Raw genomic sequence first — 16,437 nt, 5'->3', positions numbered from 1 at the left:
CAATAAGGCCAATCATGGGCAGCTGTCAAAAATGGGTCTCTGTATATATTGGGCCCAAGCCTTATTTCTAGTACGAATCCAGCAATCAGTCAAAAGTACTTTCCCGTCAAGTCTCGTTCGTGAACTAAAGTCGTGAAGAAGAACTAGCGACTCTGTCTCCGGGCAATGGCCAAAGAAAATCACCGCGTGGTAAATCGGCGAAGCCGCTAAAGAGAGTTGATCAGGCGGAGCGACAAGGTGTAGTTTCTTGAATCTTAGTTCTCGTTCTTGTGTTTTATTGGAAGTTCAGTCCATGGGAGTTGAATTCAGACGGCGAGACTACGGAGCCGAAGAGCGTGCCTGCTCGCTTCCCAGAAGGCGTGCCGATACTCATCCTTTATCCGCTCATTCTCCTTCGGCTCTCCGGGTACGCTTCTTTGATAATTTGAGAATGTATTATTTTCGTTGTGTTCTGAAAAGGAGTCATCATAGTGTGGCAGAGTTTGCGATTTCAGCGTGATTAAGAAAATAAGTGTATTTCGCAAGTCCTTGGCGATCCTTTGCTGTTATGGCTGTTGAAGTGGGAGCGTCTAAGTCTAAGGCCGTTTAAACTCTTAGGCGTTTATATGTATAATGTGGCATTCAAGTTTTGCTCCTTGCAGTTAGGATCATAATAGACTATGCACATAATTTCTTTGGTTTCCAATGAAACTTTGTATATCTAACTCAACCTTATATGGTGATGAACTTTCTGTTGCAGGTGAAAGAATCTGGTTGCAGAAATGATGATTTTGTCGATCCACTTAGGGCTACTGATGGGATAATGGAAGAATCATCCAATAATATTCTGCATGAAGATATTTCTTCTGAGGCCACAGCCCCCAGTGACATCTCTGCTCAACTGAGAGTAAGGAAGGACTGGAGTTCTTTTAAGAGAATTTTGATGCAGCGGTTTCCTGTTTCTAAAACAACTCCGGTGTCTTTGGTATGTGTTTCTGCTACTTCATAGATACCAGAACTTCGATTTTTCTTTTGATGTTTGAAAATTCTAATCTACTGGAAACATAGTGGTGACTAGCCTCTGTGTTGAGGCATTTTTTTGCTGTAAAATCTAAGCTCAGTAGTTTGGATCAAGTTGCTGATGTTGACTAGTTGCTTGATGGTTGCTCCTAATAGGTGTCTGCTGTGCTTGTGAAGGGTACCAAAGGTATTGGTATTCTTTTTATTGTGTTTCCTTTGCTTTATGCCTTTGCTTATAATCATTGAGATAGTCGTAGAAATTGGTAAATCATCAAGAGATCTGCATTCAGGGGAATTGGATGATTCCAAAAATTTTGATGAAGAAGATGTTAAGGTTGTGAGTCAGCAGGAGTGTCTTTCAAAGTTGCAGGAACTTAAAGATGAAATTAATCAGTCTTGGCTTAGGGATGACCGAGTAACATCTTTAAGGTTGTCGATCAAGGTAAATCCTTTCAGTACATATTCATTTTTATGAAAAACTTATGCTTGTGCCAAGTGACTTAAGGGTTGGGGCAGCGGTGCTTATGTGTTGTCTTTTCCATCTTTGAATATGTTTGATAAAGAATTTAAGATAAAAATTACTCTCTAGCTGAAGAATTCTGGATGGTGAATCCACATTATTTCAAACAAATTTGTTTTCTCTCTGGATTTTGTGAAACCCTTGGATGACCATTGAATGATATGAAGTATGCAACTTCCATGAAGTTATATTTCTCTGGAGGTTTTCTTTAGACAAGGTAGGAAAAGTTTTGACCTGTTAAATCTACCTAATGTAACAACTTCTGTGTATCTACACGGAGTTTTATGTGCTTAGAAAGTTTTTCCTTTTGGTCCTCTTTATCTGATTTTTGTCTCAAAATTCTTCAATTTGAATGAAGTTGGTAAACCGTGAAGGTAACAGCCTCTTGAACTGTTGGGATGAAGGAGTTCTGAAGTTGATTTCATTTTGTGCTCTTACACTGTATTGATCACTAATTGTTGAGGGTTGCACAGTTAAAGGATTGGTTAGAGGGCAGGGGGTTGGTGAAGAATTTATTTCCTTTCATCCATAAAGTTTGTGCTTTTGGAAATGAAAATATTGTTTTGTAGGTAGCCAGGCTTCTAATGGATGCATCTGTAATCCAGTTTTATCCAACACTTTTTGTTCTGGCAACTGACATAATGGATATGCTTGGTGATCTCGTATGGGCCCGCATCAAGCAAAAAGCCGAGATCACTGAAGAAGGGGGATTTATTTGCTCTTTACCAGGTCTGTGACAAGGTTATCGAATTTCTCTGTTGTTTTTGGTCTTAAAATGGATTGACTTTCTTTAGTTGTTCCTCTCTTTTGGTCTCTGTGGCAAGATCTTGCTCACTAACTACAAATATACTGGTTTATGATGTTGGTTATGAACCTGTACCTGAGAAGGTGGTCAATCAGCCTTTTCAGGAAAGAATGGAATATGCTGTTCCCATGACCAGCTCAGTTATAAATTTTGAGTTTATCACAATTCCAAGTTGCAGAATGCTTTCAGCTACAGAAACTTCTGGAGTTGAGTGCATAAGTAGTCCTTTTCTTTTCTATTTTGTTTCCTTTTTTTGTGGGGGGGGGTTCAAGTAGTAATAACAAAAACTTAAAATTGGTGTTAAATAGCTAATGATGGTGGCATATGATGTGTGGAATGAGTGATATGGCATCTTTGTCATTACTCAAAGAAATTTTACCAAGAAGTGATGCTGAATTTTGTTTTTCTGTAAGGAAGGCAAGGCAGATTATGGTCTGTGGATTGATTGGATATTTTGAGACCAATGCACTTATATGCTTGATTATCCGCCTCTGTGATATCTGCTTCAAGTGTTTATTAACTTAATATTGCAACTTTGGCAGCCTGCCAATTTGTAAAACTTCTAATCCGTGTTTTCCTTCTTATATGCAGATAACTTCAAAGCAGGTGATGTATGCTTTGATGCCAAAGAAACATGCAATAACTGGTTGAGCAAAGTTGGCTCTGTTCGTGAGCTGCTTCCTCGCATGTGAAGTCCCTGCTTATTCATTGCTTCTTTGTTCATAACCAAGATTTCAGTGTAATTTATAATATTTAGCATGTGAAAAAAGTTTCGTGTTAACATCATTACAGCATGAATTGGACATTCTCTTGATAGACAGACAAGGAGAAGAAGATTTGCAACACAGCTTGGAAGTTTTATCTCCTGGACTTTCTCACATCAATGCATCAAATTTTGACATTATTGAAGTTATTCTTTTAGCGAATCAATAGTAGAATCTGTGCATGAAAAAAATTAGAGGATCATTCTGCAAGGGTCCTGTACTTTTTCCTTCTCATTTTAAGGTTTACCACTTCATGAAGTTTCTCAGCAAATTTTTGGTTGTTTTTATCTCTAGATTCTTCTTGCTCGATCATTTATGTGAAGTACTTTGCATGGTTATACAGAGAAGTATTTGAAATGAATTATTAAAGGAAATTATGATTGCGTTGTTTTAGAGGATTTTCCCCTAATGTCATTCTTCTCCAGGGTTGTAGAGATGAAACAATATGTTAAATCTTTGATGGACTATCTTGAGAGTTGCATTGCAAATTTTCAACTAAATTATTTTCTAAGTTTTGAGTTTATGTTATCATTTGTTATAATCACTTTGATTATTATTGCACCAGCTATTTGGAGCTTGCAATATTGCCTTGCTGGCGCTTCCTCCACAACCATCCTGAGAATAACCTTCAACGCTTGGTTATGATGGTGAGGGGCATTGCTGATCCACTGGCATCAGCCTACTGCCGCTTGTACTTGGTCCAATGTGCTCAACGATTACCACAATATGACACTGGTACTAATTCTTCGTCTCTATTCTTATGTATGTAACTGAATGTTTTTATGTGCTCTCCTTGAGTCTTGTTGGGTTATGTGATTATTGTGGTGGTCTTGCACGTCACTTATATGTTAACATATTAACATTTGATGGTGACTTGGCAATCTGAGTTTAGACAAAACCTAGGACAGTTCAGTTGTATGTCCTTGTGCTTTGAAATATAAAATTTTGCGCATTTCATCAAACTCACAAGTTACCTCATGTATTTCAACAGGTTCGCGGTCTGCAATACATGCTACTTTGCTAGTGCTGATCTTTCTCTAGCATTTCCTCTTTTAATACGCGACATAGTTTTCACTTTTCATTGTTGGTTTCAAAATATTCATGCCTCTAATAAGAAACAGCTACCTGAACTTGCAGGTTTTCTGATCACCTGCACTAATGATCTAAAACTGCTGTTAATGCGCCTCACACAAGGGAGAGGCACTATGGATGGAAATCTTTCTGGAAATAGTAAATTGGTTCTTACACTGATTGAACCTACTATTGAGTATATCATGAGATGCTTATTAAAGGATCGGAAACAGGTTAGACTGAATTAATGTTCAGACGCTGCTTCTTTGCTGGTCCATTGAGATTGTTGGGTTGCATGTGGTGTTACAAGGTCGTATTCTTCTACACAGCCACTTGCTTCTTTCATATATTTTGGAGTGGAGTTATGAGAACGAATGAGGATTGTGCCAGAAGTTCAGTGCTCTGGTCTTGTTAGTTTAAACGAATGATGCATCCTGTTTTTATCCTTAATCAACCTTATGTTGCATGTTTTAAACAGTAGCTTTCTTGCTGCTATATAGTAGCTCAGTGTTGTTTAGATTATAATTCATTCTCTTCTTTTAAGAAAATTTAGTTCATCGTAGAGCATTGTCATTCTGAAAATGAAATTCAGTTTACCCCCAACTAGTAGTTAGCCTGACCCAAGTTTTGTATAAATTATTCTGGAAAGACAAGAAATTCGTCTATTTTGTAGGATAAGGCAAGGGCATTAAGTTTTCTCGATTTTAATGTTTGGATCTGTGTGGCTTAATATGTTTGAAAAAAATTTCCTAGACTAAAGCTTTAGGCCTTAATACTGCCGCATCTCGATCAAACCCACTTGCAATCTAACATCTACTTGTTAAATCCTTTGCTTTGTTATTTGAAACTTGTGAGAACCATCTCCTTTTGTAGCAAAATGCATTTATTAACTATGTATACTTCGCTGCAGATGGAAATTAGCAGTATTCTTGTGGCACTTGGGATGGGCAGGGACCCGTCAACCTTGTTTAAAAATTGTTCGTGTATCTCGATTTTCCTTCATTATATACTGAAGGAACTTCCAATTGGGTATACTTGTTTTAATGCCATGGAGATACTACATCTCATAGAATGCACTGACGATAGCTCTTTTGATCAGGTATGTGTCTTAACATTTGGAGGAAGTGGTATTCTGGTTTTTGTACTGGTTTATTTGCTCTTTGAATCTTATGATCCGGCAGATATAACTCTTAATATGCAGTGTTTGAATTTCAAATTACTCGGACATAGGCTATGTGAAAGGGTACCTGAACTGAGCAGTGTTCATTTACTAGTCGATAAAATTTCCCAGGTATTATAGTGTTTCTTCATTTGGGTAGATTCTTCTGTTTTGATACTGAATTAATATCATTGATCGTATGTACTTTTCATGATGCACAGTGTATTTATAAATTTGACTATGCTATAAATGTTATATATAAAATATATACATGGACATAAACATATATTTGTATATGTATTTAGTAAATAATTTATAAATTATAGGAAAAACTATAGTGAGAATATATTTATTTTGTTTATATTGTTAGATGTAAGTAAGTGGAATTTGTGGATTACGATATTGTTGAAAAAAGCATAAATATTAAAACAAGAAAAGTAAAATGAAAATGAGGTACAATAAAATTTAATGGGATAATATTATTTCTTTTAATAATTTTAGAATGCTTTTTGAATTTTATAATCCTTAAATTCCAAAAACATAAGAAAAAGGTAAATTTCCATGTTGAAAAATGTCGGACATGCTATCACCCGTGTCCTGCCTTGTCCTTCATGTGTTGGGATTTTCTCTTTTTTGTTTTATTTGTGGACACATTACATAGGGTGAACTGTGTCTGACATGCGTTAGACACTACATGGGGTGAGTTCTGGAGTGTCAGTGCATTATATAATACATGCTTTGGCTAATTCCTTATGATGATATTTGCAATCTGGGACTTTTGATTCTGTTTTTCTCAAATTTGTTGAGTCATAGATCTATTGATGTGTGCCAAATCTTTTTTCCCGTTTCCTTTCTAGTTAGATGGTATTACTTATTCTCCCCTATCATATTAGTATCATGTCCTGAGCCTTATATATTTTTACAATATCTCACTCCAGCCCAAACTCTATGATGCATTTATCTTATTTATAGCACAGAATGAATTGAGAAGATCCTTCAAGTTGTCCGTATATGATTTTGTCTGTCATGCTTGTTTTTTTTTTTTTTTTTTCACTTGTCAAGTGTCTACAGGATTCGTCATTAATAATTGAAACTGTTCGTCAATTATAAGATTTCCATTACTCATAAATTAGTTGCATCTGTGATTTCAGGTTCTTTCTTGTTATGACAAACTTGATGCGTACTTGATGGTTGCAGATGCTTATTTGGATATTATCTTGGAGAATCAGTTGGTAACTTTAAGCATTATCAATATACGTTTTATCCATGCTATTCATGTTACAAGCTGATTTACGTATTTTTATTCTTTTGGCTATCTTATGATGCTGATTCGATCTGATCATAACAGTTTGGAAAAGAAAATAAGGAAAATCTTCTGGAAGAAGTATTTTAATCTTCCCAACTATGGCTAACGTAGTTGGCAATAGATGATTCTCTGCTCATACCAAAAGCTGGGTATCATTTCTCGACCTTATGTTTTCCTAATGCAATCTGCAACATTGTAAAGCCAAATTAAGTTAAAGTTTGTTATATCATTAATGGTGAAGATAAATTCCCCCCTTCTCATTTAGGGGATTTGATAATGCTTTCTCTCTGCCATTTAACTAGATCAGTGGGTCGCATGCACCATTAATTTCTGGTTTTGACGGTAATACGAATACAATTGGTTCTTGTAGATCTTGAAAGAGTAATAAACTTCAACTTGGAACCATCTAAAGGTTGAAAGTAAAATCATTCTTCTTAGATGGGTTTGTAACACCTTGGCTTTTTCCTTATATTTTCTATATGATAATTGGATTACTGAGGGAAACACACATCTGCCTAACTCTGATCTATTATGCAGGGTACTTGCTTAAATGTCATACTGGGTGGAATATTTGATCGTCAAATGGAAGAAAAGATTGGTGAAAATGAATTGATGATCCTGCAGTCAATTCTTTTAAAGTTGGTTGCTCATTTTGCCAACATAGAGGACATTTTAGCTCTGGTATGCATCTGATCTTGGAGATTTTCTTCTCTATGAAACTGTCCCTACTTCTAGTGTTGACACAGTTTTAATCCCATTTTCTAAATTATTTAATCATAAACATTATCTCATCAATACACTAGATTATGGTCTTGTGGCTTGAGATTCCTGCAGAATATCTTCACTGATTGGCATTAAATTTATGCTTTTGTAGAACCATTTTCTAGACATCTTAGATATGTTGCATGGGAGCTCAAGAAACTCTGTCAATATGCAACTTCTTAGTATGGCAACAAGGTATTATCTTTTCTCAGAACATTCCATTTATCTTTGGTTAATTTTTTTTTACTAAATCCTAATTAAATTAATGCCATGTTTTTTGGATGCAAGGAGTGTGGCTTATTATTGACTTTTCATTAACTATTTTGTTGCCAATCATTTGGCCAATGGCAATTTTATCGACTTTATATTACATGGTAAAGAAAGTTGGGTTGAGAGTGGTGGAAAGACCTTTCCTGAGTCACCATCTTGGTCTTCTCTTTGTAGCAAAGAATCATTCAGAAATGAGATAGGACCCTCCGTAGGAAAGTTACACGTCTCAGGTATAAGGGTGGAAAAGTTGACCAGTTGATTTTATTATTTTACTTTTTTTGTTTATTATTTTTTTCTTTTGGGCTTGTATGGGGAGGTTTTTGGAAATTCCCCCTTTCAATCCATGTCTCTTGGTATTTATCAGGACGGAGTGGAAATCCATTTTTGTCCACCCTCTGGTAAAAAAATCTGCATACGCGTATTCTTAAAAATCATTACCATATTCTGGGCCCATGCCAATGATGCCATTAAATAGGGGATGCAAATAACTCATAAATGTTCCTCAGGAGGGAACTGCAGGCATTTGAGATTCACTGCTAGTTCATAGACATAAGTTTTGCACTTAACTTGTTCCTTCTCCTGTATGTTCTTTTTTTATTAGTTGTTGAAGGACGTGGTGTTTTTATCATTAGTTATTTTTTTCTTCAGTTTTTCTGATAGTTTGGGTCACTTGTAAAGAATCACTTTATTTTCAAATCTTTTGCATCTTTTTTCTTGTGTATATTGGGAGATAAGCATCTCAGTTCTAGTATAGTTTCTTTTGGAAGCTTAAGGAACTAATATAATATTATTAGGCAGGGTCACATTCAAGATCCTACAGTCATTGAGGTCCTACTTGAAGTCGCTCAGGCCTTGTATGATGGTTTAGACTTCTCAAATATGAGAAAGGATGATTATCAGCATCCAGCTCGTGTGATTTCCCGATTTGTATATATGGTAACCTACTTTTAGTTGCAAAAAGGTTTTGTTTCTCAATAACTGTGGAGAACTCAATAAAATTGGCTATGACATTTGGAAGAATTTATGATCAACAATTTGCTTGTTACTGTTAGGTTGAATATGGGACGGAAGTCGAACTCCATTTAAGGTTCCTTGCTCAATGTCGCGGAGCTTTTGTTTGCATTAGTGAACTCCAGGTTTCTCGCCCACTGTCTGTTCAGTTATGTTCTAAAATTAATTTGGGACGTGCGTTTTCTTATGATGATACTCATTAACAAGTTAGTTATGCAATGCAAGTGATTTTGATTTTCCTTTCCCACTGTTACATAAGGAGAACTAATATTGGATTGCTGTTACATGGTATTACACTGTTGACATAATAGCTTTATGCTCCTACAACCAGTGGTGAGAAATTATCTTGAAGCATTCATAGTGCCATCTTTTGTCATTTCATGTTTTACAAAAGTGAGCATTGCAAATTATATTGTAATTAATGACTCCCTAACTTACATAAATTGGTCTTGCAATGTCAATATTTTTTGGTTCATGTAATTTCTAGATTAATTTTTTTCGAAGTTTCTAAATTTCAATTAAGGTTTTGTACTATAAATTCTATTATCATAGTAAATTGACATTATAAATAAAAATCTCGTGCCCAAGTAAGGAACTGCAAATGTAACCTATAAGAATACTTTATTTACTTTGCTTTACAATGTTAGTCTTTTCTTTTTTGGCAGTCATGCGTTGACAAAGTAATAGTGTCGTTAGTATAATAATTTAACTCCATCCTTCACCCATAAATTCAGTTGGAACTAATGAAAGAGTTGCATGATTGTAGTTGCGCTCTTCTAACTAAAACAAACTGTAAAAGACTGAACCCATTCCTATCTATATAGAATCTTGATAGGGTACTGAGTCTACTGACTACTGAAGATGCTTTTTGAACAAATTGCTTCTACAGCTTTACCAAGGGATTATAAGAACTACCTTGAATTGTTCTAAATAACTAGTTTCTTTCCGCTGTTGATTGTTACTGGTCAGGGTGAACTCTCTTTCCCCTTTTTCTTGTTTGCACTCCCCTGGAGGGGTGCGATTGGTTGTTGTTGATAGTATAATCTGTTACCTTTTTGTGGGTTTCATCCCATGATCATCAAAGGTTGATTATTTTAATTTATCATGCTGTGCTTGTGATTAACATTATATACTATTGGTGATTGCAGGAGATGCTTGTTCATTCCAGCAACAAGTTAGCTGTTAGAGCACTGAGACATGGAAATAATAGTGTCAGCTTTGTCAAATCATGTCTCGCCTTTAATGAAGTTACAGTACCTGCTATCCCTAGTGTCATAAGACAGTTCAAATTATATCTTGAAACGGCAGAGGTGCAATTTATTCTTCATATTCAGTTATACTATCATATTCTTTGAGTCATATGTTCAGCTCCTTATCTTTTCTTGTATCAGGTTGCAATACTTGGTGGCTTTATTTCACATGTGGATGAGCTTATAGATGCAGCAATAAATTGTTTGCAAAGTGTAGACTCTGTCGATGGTTAGATAAATACCTCTTTCACCAAAAAATCTGCTGTGATTACTGGGTACATCAGTTTTGTTGACAGAATTTTTACCAAAAAATGCTTAGTGTAACATTATAAGAAAACGCTATCTTAAAGATTTTATTTCTAGTTGATACTACAATAAAAGATAACATGCATGAATTGAAAAAAAGGGTGTAGTTTGTCATGATAAAGAATTGCTGCAACTTCATCATAATGAAGTACATGATGGATCTTGCTGGAAGTGCTGATATCCTCTTCAGTAATTGTGTCTCTTTCCGTTCCGTGGGAGTCTGGGACCCCACCAAGTCGTACAATGATGAAGGAAATGGAGAACTGACAATTTGAATGACACACAAGAAAATGTACCCATAGTCCTTATTATAAGCAGCTGTAACTTCACTGTGTCGACTCCTGTGATGAGAAAAAAACAATTCTTCTATTATTATGAACCCGATGATCTCTGATTTTGTTTATTCCTACTATGAATATCTCTATTACTATCCTAGGTACATGAGTCTTTATGCTTTAGCTCCTTGTTTTGCCAATGTGTATTTACTAGACTAATTTGCACTATCTCACCTCTCCTGCATATCTTGTTGCATGTCCTAGTAGTGGTTTACTACAATTTGAAGTCCTGAATCAGTATGCTTTCCTGTAGGTGTGCAGACAACCGAAGATGTTGAAGGGATTATTTCGTTAATATGCAAGTTATGTGGCATTTTGGTGATGGTTCCAGGTCTCATTTTAAGCTTCATAGAGATTATGTCACCTTTAACCTACTATATAGAACGGCAATAATAGTCTCAGCAGAGCTGGAAGTATCACTGGATTTTGTTACCTCCTCTTAGACCTTCTTGATGTTGTAGTTTCTCACTGTAGGTAGCCTTGATCAAGGAGGGGCCTGCATTCCCAAGCGTGTCTTGTCTTTCCTAGACTCCCAGCCATGGTGATGCTTCCTTTATTTCACTTATTTATTAGACTTGCTTAGCTTGCATTTTTTCTTTGGTGTGACTTCCCAAATTGTAGGGTATTGCCCAGAATGAAGATCAAGGTTTTATGTATGGTTGTTTTCTTGTCAGCAGCGTTATCTCAGAATCAATTCCTGTACCATGCAATCAGTGGAAAGGTAAGTCTGTTAGGCTACTAATACTCTGTGATCACGGACCAAGCTTTCTCAGCATTACCTCCTTAATTCCTGCTCGGGATTTTAAATATGATCCAGACAGCAAAATGTTTGGTAACAAGTCCAGTGAAAACTATTATCATATCATGTATACGTAAAATGTGTTAAGTACTTGAAGCGGGTTGCTACCGATTTGGCATGTTAGGATAACATGGTCTGTACTCTTGATTTGACCTTTAAAGTTGCTCCGGCCTTACCAACTGAGCTACAGGTTGTGAAGGTATATTTACGTGTATGACTTGATTTCAAGTGCTCCTCACTGTGTCTGATGCCTAGACCTAAGATATTATTGAATCTGCCTGTAGTTTTTAGGTAAATATCCACTATGCCTCAAATTACTGCATTCATATATGAATGTCCACACTGTATTTTGGGTGAAGGGATGGAACCTGTAAAATTAGGGAAACAATAAAGTGTTTGTTTGATTGGGCAAAAGTGAATGGAAAAAGTGAAGGTATAAGAGAAGTGGAATTATAAGCTACTGTATATGAAAAGATTTCATGTTTGATTTGGAATAATCGAAGAGGAAGTAAAATACAAGGTTGAAATAATTGAAACCCCTTGTGCAGCCAATTTTTTCCTTCCAAAGTTGGCGAAAAAGTGAAATCATAAAGACTCAAATGACGAAATCCTCAATTGCATTTTTGCTAACTATATTATTCATGGCACAATCTTTTACTATATTTTTTTATGTTTATCTTTATGTTTTTCAACCATTCTTTGTTCCACGGGCATAATCCCTAGTGCAAAAAAATGTGATGCTTCACAATTGCACTACTACCACTGATCCAATAGCTCTAGCACATTGCAAATTGGCATCCAAAATATTTTGTAATTGGTGTTGACATTTGCTTATTGTTGGATTGTTTGTGAAGTAAGTTTTCAAGTTCAATTATCAATTCATATTAAAAGTATTATATCTGTATCTAGCATAAGAATAAAGAAAATTGTTATTTGGTAAAACAATAAAATAAATCTTCCATTCCTACATTATTTTCATTGTACTAAATAAAGGAGTACTTTATATTTACTTCTCCTTGGGTCATATCAAATAACTTCAAGTACCATGTAAAAGTAAGTTTCACTCTCCTAACTCTTTATTTCCTTCCCTTTTTTGTACCAGATGCGGCTAACTTGAGCTACTGAAGAATTTGATGATTCCTAGAATTACTGAGACTTATTAGGTATACACAGCAAGATTGAAAATCAGAGAACCTCTAGAGAGGCAAATAAAAAATGGGAAAATAAGTTCTATGGGAATGTGAGATTGTAAAATGGGGAGTTTTGATACATTATCAATGGTGTTTGGTGTATCATGGAAGGGAAAGGAAAAGTCAATCCATCTCTCTCCTTAGGTGTCATGAAAGAGGGCAATTGAAAGCAAAGATATTTGTTCTTGTTATCCATTTCCTCTTTTAATTAGGGTAGTTTGAAAATTGAACACAAGGGATAGCCTCACCCCTCTATTCCCTCTAGTTTCCAATGGTTGTGCAATTCAGTTAACCGAATTGAACCAGTAATTCGGTTAACCTAAAATTTGGCATGCCATTTTATCGAATTTAATTAGCCGGTTCGATTCGGTTCAGAACCGAACTAACCGATTTTTGTTTTAAAAGAAAAGGGTATTCGGCTGGTTTTCGGTCGGTTTACCGAATTTTGAACACCCCCAAACTTTCCATTCTTCTGTATATCTTGTCTTATAAAATACAAAGAAGGTGCAGTTTCACCCCTTCCCCAATTCCTCGACTACTACCACTGCCAACCACTCCTTAGACATTGCATTAGCCGAATGGCTTCCAAACCTGGTTTTATTCTCCCTCATGGTACCTTGTACTTTCTTCATATAATTGCAAACTCTATGCTGCACTATCTGCTTGTTGATGTTCACAATGACCTTGAACATTCTATAGGAGGCAAATTGAAATCTTTCCTTCCCTCCCCCTCTCTCTGTGAATGTGCATGTAAATGCATGTTATATACATATCTCATATCTCCTGTTGCTTGTATTGCTCATTTGCTGGCTGTAATATTTACCTTTTATGTATTCAGGTCATTGGTAATTACCAATTATTTTATGGTGTTCGGTCCTATCATCAAGAACTGTTGTCATTTTCTGGTGGCATTCTTCAGGACATTGTAAATATTGTTATGCAAGAGCCTTCTATGGTAAGATGGTTATCTTTTAAATTATTTATATATCTTTTTGACTTATCCATTCTCCATTTTGTCACTTCTTCTCCATGCAGCATTTCTTTTCTGTTCTTTTCAGTTTTGTGAAGTTTTGATGCAGCATCATTGATTATCTTAGAATTTTTATCATTACACTAGGGAACTTGTATCACAGCATCGTGAACTTGTGTCTCAGGCTGTCCGTGGAAAGATGGCTCTCGAAGCTTGTAATTGTGTAGCTTCATCTTTCAAGGTAAGTAAATCGATTTATTATTGATGGTATTCTAACTTAATCATGCAAGAAACTGCAGATTCCCCTGGAACATATTTTGCTTCCTCACTTTCTTCTCTGCTCTGGAATCTCTGCCACTTCACACCCCCACCCCCCTAGCCCACCCCCATTGTCTTCCTAATTCACCCCCTTTTGCTGCACTGTGTATGGTGTACATGGTGCCAGATATGAATATATGCCAGACATGAGTATTTACCATATTACTTCTAAACATGCAAAACCTCTCGTTCGCAGTTTTTTATTTTCTCAAAAGAAACTTTTATTTGCTCATATTTAGTTTATACCTTGAATTCTCCTAGATGTCTGATGAAACGCTAGAAGCATGCTCCAAACTCGTGGAAATTGCCAAGTCGTGCTCGCCTGCTGGAGACAAGTTTCTGCAATCTACTTTGAAGTTTTTAGATGCCCACCAAATCCTCCTGTAAGATGGTTGATCAGCTGGACTCTTGAGTGTTGTGCAATTCTTTTACGGCTACTCTTTTTCTGTGGGAAACCCAAGAAACTGATAGTCATTAGTACTTACGGGCTACACACAGAGTAACAAATTGTTGATGAATTTCAAATCATTTTGATGCGGAATTCTTTGAAATTTTTTTCTTAAATTCTTTCATTAAATTCAATGTATTCCATCCATATATAGTCTTAATTTCATTGTTCTCTTGCAACTCACATTTTTTTCTCGATTATGTTTTGATACCTCCCTCAAGTAATTAGTCTAAAAGTATTAAACAAATGAGTGGATCTCTCACTGATTAGCCCAGCAGACCCAATCTGGTTGGCCAGTAACTAAGGAATCAAACCTATACTTCTTACAAACTAATTGCTAGAGCAAAAAAATTAAGTTTAATTCAGTAAGATGAGTCAGCCGATAGCATGGGAGTCATGTTAGAATAACTCCCCACATCTAGTAACAACCTACAACTTTATCAAATAGCTAGTAATAACCTCTAAGATAGGGGGGGAAAAAAACAAAACTCCTACAATTTTTAGTTGATTGCTTAAGACACAGTTATATCTCCATCTAAATAAGTTCAAATAGTGTTTCCATTGTTTGTTAGTTGGCAAACATTTGCAATTTTCCAACGGGGTGCAGATTGCAGTAACCAATTCCTGCTTTCTGCTCTAAAAGGTCATGATGTAGTTAAAATGGTATCTCAAGTCATTTTATACTCTAATATTATTTTTCTCTTGGAAACAGCGCAGCTTCCTTGCTCAATTTTTGAACTCCATAAGCTTAATTTAGCTTACATTTATGATATTTTATCACTTTATATCAATTATTATACGATTATTTTATGTTATTTCAAGAATTTTCCAACTCTTTTTTGATCATTGGATTACTAATTTAAATGTTGAAACCCTTATTTTGCAGGTTAGCCGTTGATGTTAGAATTTTTTTAAAAGTCTTTCCTCCATTGTGATATTACTGGATCCTAGTACGCATTAATTTTACAATTTTTTTTTTTTGCTTTTCCAATTATATGTTACTTCCCCTCTCATTAATTATATATATAGATAATACATTAATATATCTCCAACAATTTGTATTATTTAATTTATTTTTTTTCCATATTTTCCCGAGATTATTTTTTGTATCTAAAATCATACAAATTAAATTATGCACAATTATTGTCCAAATTAAATATATAAGGTTAAATGCACTTTACCCCGCCAACTATATTACACATCTCATTTATCTCTCTAAAGTTGAAACTAATAGTTGTAATACTTAATTCCCTTGGACTAAATATTTGAATAAAATTATCCTTATAAACATTTGTGTATATATATATATATATTTAAAGCATAATAATAAAAATTTAATTTTAGATTCAACTTTGTTGTTCCTTAATTAAATATATATTTTTAACTTTAATAAAAAAATATTTAACAGCTTTGAGTAGTTGAAAGTTCAAAGACTTTTATTATAGTTGAGGGGCATATTTACGTATTAGAAAGTTATTACTTAATAGGATCCTATTCCAATCAAAAGTTTTATTTTCAATGTTTGTCCTGAGATATGGCCCAACAGAGGTCCAAAATACAATGGGCCCAAATGTCCCAGAACATTGGTACGGTGCTTGCTTACCACTTTATTACCGCCTCCGAAATTCCCTCTTTTCTAGGGTTCTTCATCTTCAATTCAATTTAGTCTCCGGAAATTTGCTCAACTTGCAAGCCACAACAATTTGACGATCGACGAAGCAGCAAAAGGATATGGATCTAGAGGTGGTGGGGCGCCACGCCTTGCTCTTTGACGACGACGCCATGGCGGCGTTCGTGAACTCCGGCGACGCCCTTGTTGAGTGGCACTCCCTCAATATTGACCGTTACGACGTGCGCCACCTTCTCTCCGGACCTCCTCCGTCGCGCCGACGCAGTCGCAACTCCGAAACTATCCTCGTGGAGGACTTATCCCTTGAAGCTGAACTCGATCATGAGAGATATCTTGACCTCCCGTCGCAGTCCGATCAACCAGGTATACATCACTTTTCTTAACCTTTCCACTTGTCAAGTTTAGTGGTTTTGGATATTCGGCTTAATAGTTTCTTGACTTAATATTGTATTGTTAGTTTTCTTAGCTAAAAAGGAGACGAATATTATTGTTTTAAGTCTTCTCTTTTGGGGGGGGGGGGGGAA

The 16,437-nt window shown here is 35.7% G+C and overlaps 2 protein-coding genes across 12 annotated transcripts in view; both read left to right on the top strand.

Annotated features, from left to right (window-relative positions):
• Positions 112-14,415, top strand: LOC105174884 (UPF0505 protein). Of its 7 annotated transcripts, none has more exons than XR_002288169.1 (23): positions 112-406; positions 740-964; positions 1,156-1,186; positions 1,290-1,441; positions 2,089-2,248; positions 2,916-3,012; positions 3,654-3,823; positions 4,226-4,392; positions 5,070-5,258; positions 5,361-5,450; positions 6,470-6,550; positions 7,162-7,305; positions 7,499-7,581; positions 8,451-8,592; positions 8,709-8,816; positions 9,816-9,977; positions 10,059-10,146; positions 10,812-10,889; positions 11,033-11,099; positions 11,180-11,279; positions 13,386-13,502; positions 13,665-13,758; positions 14,097-14,142. XR_002288169.1 is itself a non-coding variant. In XM_011097121.2 (23 exons), the coding sequence occupies exons 1-23, from the start codon at positions 293-295 to the stop codon at positions 14,220-14,222; spliced, it is 2,748 nt and encodes a 915-aa protein (XP_011095423.1). In that variant the 5' UTR covers positions 114-292; the 3' UTR covers positions 14,223-14,415. The 7 variants fall into 7 exon arrangements, 2 of the variants coding, with proteins under 2 accessions (XP_011095423.1, XP_011095424.1); XM_011097121.2 differs by having other exon boundaries at positions 114-406; positions 13,702-13,758; positions 14,097-14,415; XM_011097122.2 differs by having other exon boundaries at positions 115-406; positions 8,709-8,792; positions 13,702-13,758; positions 14,097-14,415.
• The window catches only part of LOC105174883 (protein SWAP), a 5,030-nt gene continuing 4,477 nt past the window's right edge, over positions 15,885-16,437 (top strand). For 2 of the 5 annotated variants that reach the window (XM_020698398.1, XM_020698397.1), the window contains exon 1: positions 16,148-16,276. Coding sequence is in view for 2 of the 5 variants with exons in the window: in XM_011097114.2 (XP_011095416.1) it covers positions 16,015-16,276 (262 nt within the window). In the remaining 3 variants the exon portion in view is untranslated. Of the gene's footprint in view, positions 16,277-16,437 lie in introns of all 5 variants that reach the window. The other 3 variants (XM_011097114.2, XM_011097115.2, XM_020698396.1) reach the window with 3 other exon arrangements.

The sequence above is a fragment of the Sesamum indicum genome, linkage group LG12 (genome assembly GCF_000512975.1).
Source record: "Sesamum indicum cultivar Zhongzhi No. 13 linkage group LG12, S_indicum_v1.0, whole genome shotgun sequence".
NCBI lineage: Eukaryota > Viridiplantae > Streptophyta > Magnoliopsida > Lamiales > Pedaliaceae > Sesamum > Sesamum indicum.
Note: the sequence above shows the minus strand (reverse complement) of the source record. Positions and strands in the feature narration are given on the sequence as shown.

Bases quoted from the DNA above. Each gene is read 5' to 3' on its own strand.
- LOC105174884 (XM_011097121.2), top strand. From the start codon at position 293: ATGGGAGTTGAATTCAGACGGCGAGACTACGGAGCCGAAGAGCGTGCC. The intron at 5,259-5,360 runs GTATGTGTCTTA...CTTAATATGCAG, and splicing joins ACGATAGCTCTTTTGATCAG to TGTTTGAATTTCAAATTACT. The intron at 5,451-6,469 runs GTATTATAGTGT...CTGTGATTTCAG, and splicing joins TAGTCGATAAAATTTCCCAG to GTTCTTTCTTGTTATGACAA.